This window comes from Hemiscyllium ocellatum, chromosome 32 (genome assembly GCF_020745735.1).
Source record: "Hemiscyllium ocellatum isolate sHemOce1 chromosome 32, sHemOce1.pat.X.cur, whole genome shotgun sequence".
Lineage (NCBI taxonomy): Eukaryota > Metazoa > Chordata > Chondrichthyes > Orectolobiformes > Hemiscylliidae > Hemiscyllium > Hemiscyllium ocellatum.
The window spans coordinates 37067345-37085841 of NC_083432.1; the positions used below are offsets into that span (position 1 = coordinate 37067345).

Below are 18497 nucleotides of genomic sequence, written 5' to 3' on the forward strand. Positions count from 1 at the left end.
ATATTTTACGCAGAATGCCATGGTCTCATTTAAAGAGTTGTGTGGCCTGACCCCCGCCGCGAATATGAAGCAATGCATCCTGACATTGTCGTCATGGTTACTGAACAGTGACAACACAGTGCTGGTGACACTGAACCTCAGTGAACAGTATCCTTCCATGGAGGCACAGGGTCCAGTTCCAGATCTCCTCAGGAAGGTTCTGGCAGCCTACGATACAGTGAGTCCATTCATTCAGTTTTGCCTGAACCTGCAATGAGTTTGAGTGATGTTCGTCCAGTTTCTAAAGCACACAGTTCCACAACAAGCGTATGCATACACTTACACGGAATTAGCAAGTTGTTCAGGGAAGCAAAAATATTCACACTGGTGTTGTGGGACCTAGTTCTAAAGTCACATTGGCTGAGATTTTGACTAATTCTAAAATCCCTATTTGCATATTAAATTTCACCCATTATTGAGGCTAAGTAAGAGGAACTATACCTTGTATTTTCCTAACCTAAACCTGATTTGAGTTTGTACTGTATCTAAAAGTTGAAATTGAAAGCTCTTTTATTCCCTAGCACTGACTACTCTTATAAAAGAAAGAACTGTGGACGCCATTTACAAATGCTGCCAGACCTGCTGAGTTTCTCCAGCAATTTCTGCTTTTGCTACTGACTACTCTTATACTGGTTAGCATTAAAATAGAAATTATGATACTAAAGCTCTAGGATAAGTTGGACTCTGGGTGCATTTCATATTAAAATAAATAAACTATTTGGCCATTTTTGAAGTTGATCCACTAATTGGTACTTGCCAAGACATCACAATTTATTTTCATGTTTGAAGATATAACTAATAGGTATTTAAGGTTACATATAAAAACAGAATGACTGGTGAGGTCAGCCCCAGATCAATCTCTGGGGTTCTCTACACAGAATGAGAGTGCCGTGGGAAATTACAGAAAAATGTAGTGATTGGTGCACAGACACCTCTTCAGAACAGCCGACAGCTGATTTCTTGGGTGGAAAGACTCAGCTTTGTTTTTTTAGCAGTGATTAAAATGAACTTGGGTTTCAGCATTAGGGAGTGGCACTTTATTAGACAACAAATGGCGTTTAAAAGTTCCCTTACTGAGGAAGATTCATTTGGTTTTATGTTCAATATGATACAAGCACTAGTAACTGCATCAACAGGTGGACAAGGAGCGAACAGTATGGATAGATTTATACTTTATGTAGAATATAAAACTATTCATTGACTTTGACTTATCTTGACTTGCATTAAGTATTTAATCAACAGATTCACTGGTGCTCTGTTAGGGGAAGGACTGTACATTTCCTACTCCTGTTCCTTTTCAGAGGCAACATGCTGCTTTAATTAAAAGGAAATGCAAAGAGACCTCAACATTTCTAATTGTTCCTGTGTTGTTTTGGCCTCCTGGGGTGTTCCAGGAAGTTAGTTAAGGCTTAGCAGAAGGTTGATGCAGAAGAATACAACAGGGAAGCCAACCTCATATGTCCACTTTTAAATGTCGGGAGGACTCTTTCTGTTCTGCTTGGGCCAAATAACTCCCTGTGGCTATGACCAAAGATGTTGACATGATCCTTAGGTATGCAATGTGTGTAATCACCATGCAAATTAACTTCATGTGCCAAAGTAAACATTAAAGTCAGAATGCATGACAACTTCACCAAATAGGAAAAGGAAATTGCATTTCTTTCTAATTAAAGTACAGATTTGGATTTAAGAAAAACTTAAAGTGTCCTTGTGTAAAATATTGATGAGCAACATTAATAGCCTTTCACCATATCAATTTATTTTACTTCAAAGGTCTTTAATGACAGTCTATTTCTGTTAATGAAGCATTTAATGTTTAGGAAGTGAGAAAGTTCAGGTAAAGGGGGCATTTTCAGGATGGCAAACTGTAATTATTGGCATGTTCACAGCTCAGTGCTGTGGTCACAATTAGTTTACTAAATATATGAATGACTTGGATGATGAAAGTGCTATCAAGCTAGCGGATAGTGCAAAAATAGGAGGGAAAGCAAGTGGCGAAGGAGACTCAAAGAATCTGCAAGTGGATATAGTAAACAACCAGGCAGCATACCTTGTACTGAGTCACTTCCCAGAAACTCAGGGAGTAGACCTCAGCAAAGTCTATAGAGGCACCCATCAGTCGGGGGTGCTGACGCACCAACTCAAGAGTAGCCTCTGACACCAGTCCAAGGGATTTGCCAAAGTCAGGTGCCCAGGAGGGTAATCTCGGTCAGAGAGTCCGTGCCTTGGGACTGGGGCTACAGGCTGGTGGTAAGGATGGATGATAACTGTAAAGGAGGGCAACAGTCACAGCACACGGAGGTTCAGATACAGCATGGATTAGAAGGGGGCCATTTTGGAGAGGATTCATCCACACTCAGAAGTATCCTGGCTTCAAGGGGATGATTCAGTGTATGACCACACTTGGCATGGTCCCCTCATAATAATAAAGGCTTGAGGGGATGTAGGCACATTTCGATGGATTGTATGGGGTCCTGAGGAGGTGTGTAGCTATAGCAAGGGATACCAGGAAGGGGATTTGGATATCTTGGGGTTCATTGACAGGTGAAAACCTTTGTTATGACCTATCAGCCAAGGAAAATTCACTGTTGCCTTCCATTGTGCTGGAGATCATAAATGCCCATGGAGAAGAAAATGGCTGAAACCACAATCTGAGTGGGCGGGTAATGTGCCTCCATTTGTGAGGGATGGACTGCAGGACCCATCACTGTTAAGGCTTTTAAAGGGAATAGACATTACACAGACCCATGCACTGTACAGACCATAGACCTACAGTGTCCATAATCCCGGGCCATCCCAATGCATTTGGCTGTGTGTTTGCTGTCCATCTCCCTGCCCTGGACATCACTGACAAACTCGTTCACTTTTGGACACAGAGGAAGGAACAGAACAACAATGTTATGGGACAAGGTCCAAAGGGCAGGGCCCATTGCCCTGTATATGCCTTGATCCAATTGCTCACAGATGCTGCAACAGGCTCTCACCACAGGCATTGATCCATAGTCCATCCTGTCAGGCCCTGAAATTATGCCTCATGCTGGATCAATTACATTTGGAGCAACATGGAGAGCCAAATAAACAAATCCTGCTATGGCATATGGTAGAATTTAAGTTCAGTAAGAATCTGTAATTAAGAGTCCAGTGATGTTCGTGGGACCATTGCTGATTATTGGGCAAAGAGTCATCTGGTTCACTAATGCCCTTTAGGGCAAAATCTGCCATCTTGACCCGGCCTGGCCTATATTTGACTCCACACCCACAATGATGTGGTTGACTCTTGCCCAGCCCTAAGTGCCCAGTTAATAAATGGTGGCCTAGCTAATGACTACCTCATCCCATGAATAAATTAAAAAAATCAAAGCACATGAAAAAATGCCAAATAATGTACAATGCATTGTCATCCATGCCACCAATGTGCCCTCAATATGTTTCCTTCTCCCGTCCCTCCCACTATGCCTTGGTGTACCCCCTGGTCCCACAGCTGGGGTGGGAGTCTGGGGTTAGCTTTGGTGCCTGTTGCTCCTGGTGGTTTAGCTGGCTGACTCCGGGTGAGGGCGCTAGTGTCTAGATGGGCCAGACCTGCCGAAAGTTATCTTGCAGGATGCAAGTGGACCCTTCTCGGCCACAACTTCCAAGAGTTGGGGGGTGGGGGTTGAGGTGGGGGGGTTGGGTGGTGTTGAGGGGGGCCGGATGGAGATCGAGGGTTTGGCCACCTCTGGACTGTCATCGATGGACATTTTTGAGGGACCTGGATGTGGCTTCTCTCTGACTGGGTCTCTCCTGACACTGCATAGTCTCACTAGCTTCTCCAACCGCCCGAGGAGATCAATGGCTGTGGCAGTGATGCGCAGCAGTGTGGACTCCTCCAGCAGAATGGAGGAAGCCCCTGATTGCCAACATCACAGGGTCCTCTCCTGCCTAGGGCTAAGCGGTGAGAGCCTGGTCTCTGGCAGCCCTCTGAAACTAAGTGGCTGGCGGAGTGCTTGCTCAGTCAGGTGTGGAGCTGTTGCAGTGAGGTTGTGGCCCACCACTTTGTAAGCCTAATGTTTACACCGGGGTGTATCAAAGCTGGAGGAGCATGCAGGAGGCAGTCCTGTCGATGTCTCCTGTGAGATATCAGTACCCTCACTCTCAGAGGACAAAGAATTGGCTTCTGAAGGCAAAGCTGTTTCATTTGGGAGGTGATGGACTTGTTGGGGCTGCAAGACACAAGAGAGAGAAGGTGACGCAGGCAGTGGTTAAAGTGGTGTGTAATGGGTGCAATTGACAGCGTGGTCAATGTGAGAGTTGCAGTGGCATGTGGAACTCTGCTTTATTCAGATGTAAATGGCATTTGGTTTCCTGGTGCATTTCTTCAATAAAAGAATGTAATTGGTACTCCACCAATCAGTAAGAGAGAGGTTGGCCATGGACCGTTCTGTGCAGTGACAGGGCTCACACTGGGCCACACTGTGCAGTTACTGGTCTCTCACTGGTCCACTCTGTACAGTTATTGATCTCACCCTAGACCACTCTGTACTGTGACAGGGCTCACACTGGACCATTCTGTTCAATTACTGGCCTCACCCTGGACGATGTACAATTACTGGTTTCACACTGGACCTTGGTGTACAGTTACAGGACTCACACTGGACCACACTGTGCAGTTACTGGTCTCACACTGGACCATTCTGTACAATTACTGGTCTCACCCTGGACTATGTACAGTTACTGGTCTCACACTGCACCTGAGTGTACAGTTACAGGACTCACACTGGACCACACTGCAGTTACTGGGCTCACACTGGACCATTCTGTACAATTACTGGCCTCACCCTGGACTATGTACAGTTACTGGTCTCACACTGCACCTGAGTGTACAGTTACAGGACTCACACTGGACCACACTGCAGTTACTGGGCTCACACTGGACCACACTGTGCAATTACTGGTCTCACACTGGATCACTGTGTATAGTTACAGAGCTCACACTGGGCCACACTGTACAGTTACAGGACTGACACTGGACCACACTGCAGTTAGTGTTCTCATACTGGACCACTCTGTACAGTTACTGGTTCCACACTGGACCTGTTCCAAAGCTGCTGCATATTATGCTAGAACTTTCAAAGCAGCCACTTCACAGTCAGCCTGGTATGAAAGTATTTGTCTCTGTTGTAGTTATAGCTGATTGAAGCACTTTCTATTTTTATCAAAAATTGTGGCTGTCAAAGTGTTGATGTGACATGTTAGTAGCATCATGCATGCATACCCATTCTTTCAGGCTTTCTGTTCACTCTTGTGCTTTTCACTGTGTTCCTTAATCACTGAACAATATTTTGACATTCCTTATTGTGGTGTCATCTCTTTGGTGTCTTTGGAAAAAAATCACAGTTGAATGAATTGTTTTTTTTTAAAAAGAAATACAGTGATAAACAAGTGATTAAAATCTGACTTCTCTCCAAAATCTGTGGATAGTAAGTAACGATCAGTCTAGCATCTTTATGCATAACACCCCCCACATCTATTCTGTCAGAAAGTCATGGTTCCCAAGCATTTGGCAGGACTGAATTGGCAGGTATTCTCTTCTGCTTATGAACCTGTCAGGTTTTCAACCAGAGAAAGCAAAGCTTTCACAAGCTTTCTTGTATGTTTTATAATGCCAACTCCTACCACCTTGTGGTTAGGATAGTTCACAGGAGCTATCTCTACTCCTTGGAGTAGAGTTGGAGAAGAAGGCCACTAGCGAGTTGCAATGAGAAGAGGCTCCTGTTTTAAGTATTGTATTGCGTGACAGCAAGTAGATACACATTACATTAATAAGATAGATATTGCTACTAAGACTATGATGAGATCTTAGGTAGAGGTCTTCACTCTACAAGATCCTAAGCTGGTCTGTCTTTCTGTACCCATGTTCTTGTGAGATTTTCAGAATGAGTGAAGCTTAATGCAGTTTCCATCATTAACACTTGCAGAACTATGACTTTATGCTAGGTTGTGGGGGCGGGGTTGAAGGCTCATGCACTTTGTGTGTGGGGGGGGGGGCGGTGTTGGACGGGGTTTGAGAGGTGGGCGGGAGGGCGGTGTTGGATGGGAGCGTGGGTGGTGTTGGGGGGGCAGGGTCTCACGTGCTTTGTGCTGGGGCAAGTGGAGCGATGTTGGATGGGGTTTGAGAGATGGGCGGGGAGCGGTGTTGGATGGGGGCAGTGGGCAGTGTTGGATGGCTTGGTAGGTGGTGTTGGGGGCCAGGGTGCTGCTGTTGGACAGGGTTTGGGAGGCGGCGTTGGGGGCGGAATCTCGCACGCTTTGTGTTGGGGAGGGGGGTGCTGTTGGACGGGGTTTGGGAGGCGGTGTTGGGGGCAGAGTCTCGCACACTTTGTGCTGGGGGCGGGGGGGTGCTGTTGGACGGGATTTGGGAGGTGGTGTTGGGGGCGGAGTCTCGCACACTTTGTTCCGCTGCAGTCTCCTGAACAGGTAGCAGACTTTAAAACTCCATGCCCCAGAGGAAAGGTATTTAATCGATTAACTGAATAATCGATTATCTGAACGAAGTAGTGCCCACCCATCTCGTTCAGATAATCGAGGTTCCCCTGTAAACAACATTTGTAATGACAAGAAAGCTCCAGAGTGTTGTGCTAACAATGCTCATCTAAAGAGCTATAGGGGTAAAAGACATAATACCAACATAAATTTAACACAGGCCATGTCTTGTTCAATTATTAGAATCATTTGGAAAGGTAACGTAAGTGCTGGGTGAGAGCTCACCATTAGGATAATGTACATGGATTTGCAGAGGATATTCAGTCAGTGCCCACATATAGAACTTTGTTTGGGGCATGTGGAACGAGAGATGTGATAGCCAATTAGAATGATAAATGCAAGGCACTGGAAGCCAAAGGGACCAACACGTGGAAATAATTGGCATAGCTGACCAGGGGAGTTGTTTGCTATCACAGTCCTTCCATGGATTTGTCATTCTTCATAAAAGGCGACGTAAATAGACTGAACGTCTGACTGGAAGATGAATAAACATATTGTAAAGAGGGTGAAAATAGGTACAATGTGAAAATAGCAACAAAGAAGTGTATCATGGAAGATCCCAGAAATATCACTCAAATTGCCCTCTCCTAAGTCATTTGCGAATTTTGCATATGAACGCATCCCAGAAAATAAACAGGAGTCCAACCTGGTCCCTGTATTGAAAACCTTTACACATGTCTCAAAGGACAGCATTTTTTGAATTTGCCAATGTTTGTCTGCAGTGAGCAGCAAATATTAAAAAGGTAGTAGCATTCTAAAAGATCTAAACTCTTCACAAACATGAGCCAAATGAGTGGGTCTTCCTTTACATACCACAGCCATAGCCTGTTGATACTCAGGGAAACCTTTGCAGAGTGGCAACACTCATTTCATACTCTGCCAATTACTTTTACATTAATAGAGAGTTAAATCAGGCAGGATATAAAAATAGCATTGCATCTAATTCCATCAGGTTCCTGGCTGGTGAAATAAGTTAAAATTGTCCCTTTCGGGCAGTATCTAAAGATAGCTTTCCACCTTATCCTGTGTGTTTCACCAACATCTCACTATCTGGTTTCTCATATGAAGTGTGAAGTGTAAGATGAAGTATTAGAGAGCTATTGGAATTGAGATCAATCCCATTATATGCACTATCACTTTATCAGAAGGAAGAAAATTGAGATGAAGGATGCAAAGGGACTTAGGAGCAAGAGGGCATTTGTGAAAGAGACATGCACAGATGGTCTGGAGAATTTTGGTATTTGCAGTTTTCAGCTACAGACAGAGTTGAATTCTGGCCTGAAACCAAAAGAACTGCTAGATCTACAGTTGACGTCTTGAGGTCACATCTAATATGACCTGCCATGAATCACTTCCTCCAAGTTATTTTCATCCTCTTCATAACATAAGCAATTGGCTGCCATTTATATGCTTGGTATATTTAGTTTGTTAAGGATGCAACTCCTGAGAGGGTCTGTGACGTATGCAGCTGGAAAGATCTAAGTCAATTAAATAGACAAGTTTTGCAAATTATTTGCGGATATTCCACATGTCTGCATTTCCTTCTCCCAGTCTGGCATATCAATATCTTGGTGATATTAGCTAATTGGCAACATTAATTCATATGGTTTCTTGTGTGAAGCAATGCTGTCTGAATGATATTGTCTGTAGATTAGACAATGTAATGTATACCACAGCGTTCTTTTTGAGACAGATGTATTGAACTTTATCAACACTGCTAACTATTTACAATGTTAGAAGATCTCAGACACATAGTAACAAAGAAGTCAATCATGGAAGGCTATTTCAGTGAATGAGTCATGTACAACAAGAACTCTGTGCCTTGTGGTGAGAATCCTTCTCCAACAAATGCAGCTCAACTCAAAGTTAGCCATAAATACGTAAGATTCAGTCTAATGTATAGTCACAGCTAAATGCATGTGTAATGCTTGTAGTCCAGTGTCAACATAGAAGCTGCTCAGCTTCAGACAGGAGAGAACTCTGTGGTTCCCTGCAAACAAGGACATTGTCCACGTGCACAGGGAGGAACAGCAGCATCAGACAGCTGTTTGGGACACAATGACCCTCATTGCTCTGAAATTTTAGCAGTGCAGCGAATCAGGCAATTGTCAGGCTGTCTCTATGCACAGGTTAATATCTGCTATGGATAGCCAGGTACAGTGCCCTCTGGCACTGCTGGAGAGGCAAACATACCTGCACTCCATCAACCCAGCCATTGCTCCTGAGGACTAAAGGATGGCAACAGAGGGACGGGCAGCCTGGTGAGCACCAAATGGTCCTTCCTCACAAGGGGACAGGGTGCGGCTTGGAGGTACCAAGCTGCAAACACTGACCTCTCAGAAGTCAGGATTCTGCAGAAGTAGCCAGGCGCTCCCCCTCCACCCTGCCTGCCCCCAACTGACCCTTGGGTGTTCTGGCCAAGGGCTCATTGCCTCTTGCACGAAGATACTGGGTATGACTGGCCCAGCCTGACACAGACAGCCCAGCGTTTCCTGACCAAACTTTCAGGGCCAAAGGCCTACACTGCCATGCAGGCTTCCTCCACTCCAGCCACAGAGCCATGGAATACATTGAGATGTAGTGGGCAGGAGAGAAGGAAGAAAATGTATTGAGGGCACTTTGGTTCAAAAGCTAGCAGACCTACAACATTGCTGCACCACTTATCAAGTCTTAGTCAGAGTCTTACCACACAGAAGATAGCCTGCAGTCCAGTGAAACTTTGCTGATTTATTTACACTAGTCCCCCATTTGGCCTGTAGCCTTGAATGTTCTGCTATTTCAAGTACTTTTTAAAGGTTGTGAGGTCTCCCACCTCGACTGCGCTCCCAGGCAGTGCACTCCAGATTCGCACCACCCTCTGGATGAGAAGAAATTTCCTTAAATCCCCTTTAAGCATCCTGTCTTGCACATTAAAATTATGCTCCTTTGTTCTTGACTCTTCATCTAAGGGAAACAGTTGCTTCCTGTCCATTCTGTCCTTGCCATCACAATTTTAAAGACCTCCCTGCCTTCTCTGCTGGGAAGAACTTGAGCCAATCAGCTTCTCTTCATGGCTGATGTGCTCCGACCCAGGCAACATCCTGGTGAATCTCCTCTGCATTCCCTCCAGTGCAATTATATCCTTCCTATAGAGTCCACAGAGGTGGCTGAAGGTGCACCTCCCTCTCATGCATCACTTCCAGAGTCAGACATAAACCCATTGGATGGGGAGCAACAGCTAAGCCTCAGAACTCAGTAGAATGCAATATTCTTTGAATGGTAATAAAGAATATAAAATTTCAATCAACATCTGCAAACTCAGTTCCCTTTTACTGTCTCATTCCTGAAGAAGGGACTATGCCCGAAACGTCGAATCTCCTGTTCCTTGGATGCTGCCTGACCTGCTGCGCTTTTCCAGCAACACATTTTCATCCCTTTTACTGTCCTCAATTTTGAACAGAATTCATCCTAATGATTGATGTGGTTTGTAGTTTTCTATATGTTATCTCACAGAACATATTCATAGAGTCATGTTAATGTTGAGACAGATATTTAAAAGTTTATTAACATCTATGTGCATTAATTTGAGATCTGAACCTCACTTAAACTATGTGTTGTATACTTAGATCATTGTGACATTATATACATAGTTGACTGATTAGCAGTTTGACAACCAACTGAATGTACGGAGAATAATACTAGAGATCGAATATTATAATGTCATCTAGCAGTCTGAAAGCTCCCTTTCTGGGAGCTGTGCAATGAAACAGCACAGTTCACACGGGGAGCTGTGTTCCCATCAACCCTGCCAGTGGTTATCCTTGCACACAGCTCCGTTATCTTGAAACAAGTTTCTTACAGTATAATGAAATCCCCCCCCCCAATGACAATGATCAATGCAACACCCTTCTGCCTTTTTTGATTGTAGCATCTTGTTTTCCTCCTCTCTCTACAAGAATCTCAGGGAGTCCCTCTCCCACTGCAACTCCCAGGTCATTTCCTCTGCCTTGAAGCTCACCTTCATCCCCTCCCCCACTCACCTATTGTACTCTATGCTACTTTCTCCCCATCCCCACCCTCCTCCACTCATCTCTCCACCCTTCAGGCTCTCTGCCTTTATTCCTGATGAAGGGCTTTTGCCCGAAACGTCGATTTTACTGCTCCTCGGATGCTGCCTGAACTGCTGTGCTCTTCCAGCACCACTAATCCAGCGTCTTGTTTCAGTCCTGCTTTCTGCTTTTGTGAGTATACCATTAACGTAGAAAAGTGTTTTGATGGGGAATATTCTGGGTTTCTTCGTATCATTGGATCAGCGAATGAGCTTTATTTTCTGTGGTAGTTTTGGTATTGGTTTCCAATTCATACAGGTGCCAGGCACAGGGGTAATAGAGTCACATCCATCAGTTTTAAATACTGATCACAGCTTGACCACAGAAGTTTGATGGTCACAATCATCACATAAATCTGGACAAACAAATACCATTGTGTGGTCTCGTTGCATCATCTGTATTTTCGTTGATGTATTAATTAAGTCACTTCAATGTGTCCGTGTCTGTTTGAATCACTTCATCTCCAACTCGTCTTTATTTTATAAATTATAAAGTTTATAAGTTCAAATAAAGATCACATTAGTCCGTGGGATATGAAACTTGGCTTCTTTTTGATGATTGTTTATTTGCAGTGCAGACACTTGACCCTGAATCTCTGAATGTTCAATGTGTTATTGCTGAAGAACTGGCTACAACAGCATTCACATGTTTACGAGGGAGCAAGCTGCAGGTTTTCATTACTCTCCGTGGGAGGAAAGGTGCTTCCTGATTTTCTGTAATCCTAAGGTTATGCCTAGATTCCCACGTTGGAAAAATTGGTTTCCTTATACCTGTCCTATGAACTCCTATCACTGTCGTAAAAACTTTGATCAGATCATCTTTTAATCTGTTAAACTCGAGGAATACAAACCAAGTTTATATGATGTGTCCTTGCACAGCAGGTTGTGTTCCCCCACAAGCCTTTAGGAGCTGAACTGGCTCTTGTGTCTGTGCACTTGACCCTGAGAAGTACTTGAAGCTCCATGTCTTGTGATGTAGCAAGAACAACCAGCCCATAGCTGTCTTCTGCCATATACCTGAGCTTCTGAGGAGATGGCTGGAAGCCTACACACGTGAGTGTCAGGAGGCATTGTCATGGTTTTCATGCTTGCTGAACCATTAGTACAGGGTTACACTTGGCCACTGAATGGATGGTAACATGTAGATTTCGGAATCTGTTCCATCTCTACATTCACAGCCTGAGTGCCAGGAGAAACAGCACTTCCCATTCTGGTCACAAAATGCCTCAAGGAACAGTGAGAGAGAGGGTTTGTGGCTGCAAATTTCCTTCGGTTTTCCTCGGGACACCGTTTAACACCACTCACATGTATTTCCTTCAATTAAGTCTCCTGTCGTCGCTGCTCACAAATGTAAAATTTGATTAAAGCATCAAATTGCCTAATTCTGCCTAACTGTCTAATTCAGTTTAAAAGAATATGTATACCAGTCCTTTATCCATTAACAAGAAAATAACTATTTATTGGCATCAATCTCTTTTCAACCAATGACATAAATTAGACAAAGTTAAAAATCACACAACACCAGGTTATAGTCCAACAGATTTATTTGGAAGTACAAGCTTTTGGTAGCTAGTTACCTGACAAAGGAGTACCTCCACATCTGCAAATGTGTTGCTGGTCAAAGCACAGCAGGTTAGGCAGCATCTCAGGAATAGAGAATTCGACGTTTCGAGCATAAGCCCTTCGGCTTATGCTCGAAACGTCGAATTCTCTATTCCTGAGATGCTGCCTAACCTGCTGTGCTTTGACCAGCAACACATTTGCAGCTGTGATCTCCAGCATCTGCAGACCTCATTTTTTACTCGAAGTACCTCCACATCATAAAAATCAGACAAGTTGAATTGCTAATCTATAACTATGTAACTTAAACTCCCATGTACATTCAGAGAGACACACAAAGAGGCAAGGTATTGATTTTGTGGGTGGGGAAGAAAAGAAGTACAGTTCTGGCACAAGTCTGGATCACAGACCTCGGTTAGTTATCTTCTTCTCACTTTCTTTTGACACCTTCCTGTGCTGCATTTTGGGAAAGCAAATCTTAGCAGGACTTATACACTTAATGGTAAGGTCCTAGGGAGTGTTGCTGAACAAAGAGACCTTGGAGTGCAGGTTCATAGCTCCTTGAAAGTGGAGTCGCAGGATAGTGAAGAAGGCGTTTGGTATGCTTTTCTTTATCGGTTAGAGTATTGAGTACAGGAGTTGGGAGGTCATGTTGCGGCTGTACAGGATATGGTTAGGCCACTGTCGGAATATTGCATGCAATTCTGGTCTCCTTCCTATCGGAAAGATGTTGTGAAACTTAAAAGGGTTCAGAAATGATTTACAAGGATGTTGCCAGGGTTGGAGGATTTGAGCTGTAGGGAGAGGCTGAACAGGCTGGGGCTGTATTCCCTGGAGCTTCGGAGGCTGAGGGGTGACCTTATAGAGGTTTACAAAATTATGAGGGGCATGGATAGGATAAATAGACAAAACTTTTCCCTGGGGTCGGGGAGTCCAGAACTAGAATGCGTAGATGTAGGGTGAGAGGAAAAAGATATAAAAGAGACCTAAGGGGCAACGTTTTCACGCAGAGGGTGGTACGTGTATGGAATGAGCTGCAGAAGAATTGGTGGAGGCTGGTACAATTGAAACATTTAAGAGGCATTTGGATGGTTATATGAATAGGAAGGGTTTGGAAGGATATGGGCTGCGTGCTGGCAGGTGGGACTAAATTGGGTTGGGATATCTGCTTGGCATGGATGAGTTGGACCGAAGGGTCTGTTTCCATGCTGTACATCTCTATGACTGTATGACCTTCCAGTTATTTGCTTGTGATGTGAGGTTGTGGATATTGCATTTCTTTCACGAGTTGAGTTTCAGTGGCTCTGAAGGCCATTTTCTCTGTTTTCCTTTTGATGGGGGGGTTTGAAGGGAGAACATCTTATAGAGAAAGGTGAAGCAAAGTAGCAGGCTACTTAGAATTTTCCTTACTCAACTTTACACAAGTAAAGAGGGAGTTGTATGCTTTCCCATTGCAGGCCTGATGTTTCTGCTGTTGAAAAATGTGGTGCTGGAAAAACACAGCAGGCCAGGCAGCATCCGAGGAGCAGGCTTATGCCTGAAACATCGATTCCCCTGCTCCTCGGATGCTGCCTGGCCTGCTGTGTTTTTCCAGCACCACATTTTTCAACTCTGGTACTCCAGCATCTGCAGTCCTCAACTGTCTCCTGATGTTTCTGCTGTATAGTCCATGCCATGACTGTGGCTACAGGAACCAATCAAGTGGTTGTTACTATGTTGAGCTCCTCCTGAACCCACAGAAGTTGGCCCTGATTGAAAAGCCAATCGAGAGGCTGTCTTTGGGCAGAATTGTCCTGAGCTTGCGTAAGTGGTGCCATTCTGTCTGGAATGCTCTCTCACTGTTTCAACAAGGTGACATTGCAGATAAAACACACAACATATTCCAGTAAAAACCAGAAGAACTGTGGATGCTGTAAATCAGTAACAAAAGCAGAAACAGTTCTGAGGGAGGGTCACTGGACCGGAAGCGTTAACTCTGATTTCTCTCCGCAGCTGCTGCCAGACCTGCTGAGCTCTTCCAGCAATTTCTGTCTTGGTTGTGTATGTATTCCAGTAAACTGTTTTTAAAACTGCATATACCTTCATGTACAATTCTCTTGGTTTAAAGCAGTGTCTTCCACCATTTCTAGTTCACATTCTAAAAAAAATTAAAGTGGCCATTACACTATCAACTCCTCTCCAATCTTCACAGATGCTAATCTAATTGCTGAGTATTTCCTGCATTTTCTGATTTTACTTCATGTTTCCAGCATCTGCTAGAAAATTTATGGGCTTTCATTTAAAGAAGTATATCATTTTGATTTATTGAAGCTGACTTATTAATGGTAATAGTTACTCTGATTCAATCTGTTCAGCTAACTTAAAACATTGCTTTAAACGCAGTCAGCAAATTCATTTGCCATCTTCATGACACTTGTATAATTGTCAGACCATTAGGAATGGGTTGTTAATGAACAATGCTAATTTCTTGTTTATAGTTGCTAATTAATTTTAATTACAAGATTTATTTTACTCAAGTATGCCAGTGTTGGTGATTTATTTTTGGGAGTGGTGTGCGCTGTGTTACAAATTTGTCTGAAAACAGTTTTATACATTGCTGTGATAGACAAGATAAACTCCATTTAAATTTGCATTTGACAGGTATATTTGCTTGAATTGCTTTTGAGATTGCTCTTGGTGTTGCTTCTATGTAGCAGGAACGTGAGGTATGAATTACTGTGGCAACGCTGCGATCGCCATGGAGAGACCGAGGAGGCACATTCTGAATTGACCCTTCCCAGAATAGTTGTCAGGGCCACCAAGCTGGTAATCTGATCCACATCAGCCTTCCAGCAAACTGGCTCCTCAGAGTCTGAGCTGATGTGGAACATGTGCTGTTACATGCATGTTGTAGAATATTAGCTGGTGTAGGCCATTTGGCCCTTTGAACCTCTTCCGCCATTCAATATGGCTGATCATCCAACTCAGTCCCCTGTTCCCACTTTCACCTCATACCCTTTGATCCGTTTAGTCTTAAGAACTACATCTCACTTGGTTCTTGAAAACATTCAATTTTTTTGGCTTCAACTGCTTTCTGTGACAAAGAATTCCACAGGCTCACCACTCCCTGGATGAAGACATTTCTGCTCATCTCAGTTCTAAATGGCCGACCCTATATCCTTAGACTGTAACCCCTGTCTCTGGATTTCCCAAACATCGAGAATGTCCATCCTGTATTTTTCCTGTCTAGTTCCGATAGAATTTTATAGATTTCCATGAGGTCACCCACATTCTTTTAAACTAAATCCAGTCTCTCTTCATATGTCAGTCCTGTCATCCCAAGGATCGGTTTGGTAAGCCTTCGTTGCACTCTCTCCATCACCAAAACAACCTTCCTGAGATAAGAAAATCAAAACTACATACCATACTCCAGGCGTGGTATCACCAAAGCCCTGTACAATTGTAGCAAGTCATTCCTGCCCCCACACTTGAATCCTCTCACCTCGAAAGCCAACATATTATTTGTCTTTTTCACTGCCTGGTACACCTGCAATGTTTTCTTTTAGTGACTAATGTACAAGGACACCAAGATCTCACTGCACCTTCTCCTTTCCTAATTTTTTGCCATTCACATAATAATCTGCTTTTATTTTGCTACCAAGATAGATAACCTCACATTTGTGTTGGGTGGCACAGTAGCTCACTGGTTAGCACTGCCGTCTTGCAATGGCAGGGACCTTGGTTCGATTCCAGCCTCAGGTGACTGCTTGTATGGAGTTTGCACATTCTCCCTGTGTCTGTGTGAGTTTCCCCCCACAGTCCAAAGATGTGCAGGTCAGGTGAATTGTCCATAGCATTCAGGGATGTGTAGGCTAGGTGCATTAGTCAGGGAAAATGTAGAGTAATAGGTGTAGGGGAACAATTCTGGGTGGGATACTCTTTGGAGGGCCGACATGGATTTGTAAAGCCTGTTTACACATTGTAGGAATTCTAATTCTACATTGTGCTTAACTTGTACCCTGGAGCTTTGAATAAATGATGATAGAGGCTTCAATTTTCTGTTTATTACATGGCTGAGCAGGGATCATCTGCCACTGGTGTAGTTATTGTTAATTAACCTGTTCAGACATTTATGAATACCTTTGTGGCAGATGGGATTTGAGCCTGGATCTTCTGGGCCTGAGGTAGAGACACTATTACTGTACCCAAGACCCTCTGCTTCTGGCATCAGAAGGACTTTCAGATTGCTACTCAACCTGTTTATCAGTGAGTTGCATCTGAAAAATGTTCAGTAACTAAAACCTGATGGATTGAGATTCCACATTTGTAACAGTTCATTTTCAAAAGTCAAGAAGTTAATTGGCAATAATTAACTTATCATGTCAGTAAACACCACACAGATTTGAAATAGTGGCTTTATTTCCTGTGATAAGTTCAGTTTGCGCCTAACACACAAAATGTTAACTTAATGTTGTTCAGTGCATTTAAAAGCTGAAAAATCAAATGCCATTCTAGTAAAGCTTATGAAGGGGTAACATTACTTTGATTTTTCGGTTGAACCATGGGTCTACATTTATGTATCAATCAACTAACAGCAAGCTTCACTAATATATTAAGACTGTTTGATGCCAAAGTCAGAGCTAGTAAGTTGTTTCTAAAGTATGGGATCATGGATAGGCAGTGCAGTTCTATTGCCTCTTAAAGCCGCACTTGTGTGAGCATCTCTGAGGTGCAGGGACCATGGAAACCATGTGCCAGCACTCTGACAGAATCCTCACCACAGATCATTGTGATGTAAGATCCATCAAATAGGTTTGCTGCCACCATCTTCTTTCCTGGTAGGGTTCTGCTTGATCTGGTGTAGTGGACAAAGTCCACTTATAACTGACTTGCTTTAAACAAAATATAATTAATTGTGTAATAGCAACTGAGTGCGAGTTACGTTGTTACTGAGACAATGTCTTTCATTTCAATGATGGAGACTTTGGTGTTAGGATCAGAGTGGTGCTGGAAAAGCACAGCAGGTCAGGCAGCATCATCTGTAGTCCTCACTTTTGCCTACTTTAGTGTTAGGTCTAGATCCTTTGAGCTTCAAAGCTTGTTCTTTGCCTGCATCCATGCAACTTCATCATATTGGGAAGTGCTGAATGCTCTCCTCAGGATTAACCCCTTCAGATCCTTAAAGTGGAAGTCACCATAGTCACAAAGGACAATAAGCTGCTCTCTCATTAGAGTAAACCAAATGATGATGAATTTAATCAGTGGGTCACCACACCTGGGTTGAGAAGGCTTTACACCTTTATAGATATTTTCTAATCAACCTATTCAGAGCTGCTATTGCACACCTCTGTAGCACCCTTATCCAACAGCAGAAATTTACTCTTTCAGCTCGTACAGTCTAATTGCTGTGCATTTGAACATTCTGATTATATTTGGTGTTGATCAGGGAACCTCCAGATTAACAGATGCTTTGAATATTCAATTTTAATGTATGATGGATTGTAAATTTTTAATACTTATTTTCAAGATTAATGTTAAATTGTCAGCTTTTCTAGACGGTACATAAAGTAAGATTGTTTTTTGCTGGTTTACATAGCAGTTTGTCTACTGTTGCAGTGTGTGCTGTAGAGTAAAATACCATAATTAATAACATTTTTAGTAAAATATTGGAACTTCTGGTGGAGCATAAAATCTCCAGCTGGGCTTGGTAATTATAACTTGTGTTTAATCATATGCAGATTGTGAATAAAAAAACTTTGGATTCACTTCCCTGTAAAGCAGAACAAATTAAAACCATGGTTGTTGGGTTAGGAATTTTGTGTTAGTAATGTGTCTCTCTAAAAATAAATGCAATGAAAGTATTTGTATTATATTTTGTGTCAATTGCTCTCTCAAGTGCTATTTGTCATCTCCAGCACCAGAATAGCTAAGACTTTAAAACAATGCTTCTCAAATGGCTTCCCTCTTATGACCACAGTTGTGCCTTGAAAATTGTTGTGATTCCTCAGTGAGAACTGCGAAAATGTGTAAATAGAACGTGGAACAGTACAGCACAGGAATGGGCAAATTAGCTAATGTTGTGCTAAACATGACACCAAATTAAACTGATCCCTTCTACCTGCCCTTGGTCCATATCCCTCCATTCCTTGCTTGGCTATGTGCTTATCTAACAGTCCCTTAAACAGCCCTATCATATCTGCCTCCACCACCATCCCTGGCAGCACATTCCAGACACCAACCACTGTCTGTGTAAAACAAAAATGCCCTCACATCTCCTTTCAACTTTCCCCCCGCACCTTAAACACATGCCTCT

General features: G+C 43.2%; 1 protein-coding gene across 1 annotated transcript in view; it reads left to right on the plus strand.

Annotated features, from left to right (window-relative positions):
• Nucleotides 1-18497, plus strand: part of plcl5 (phospholipase C like 5) — a 222898-nt gene that overhangs the window by 151186 nt on the left and 53215 nt on the right. Inside the window, exon 3 of the mRNA XM_060848861.1 lies at nt 14-217. Coding sequence (XP_060704844.1) covers nt 14-217 — 204 coding nt within the window. The remainder of the gene's footprint in view (nt 1-13; nt 218-18497) is intronic.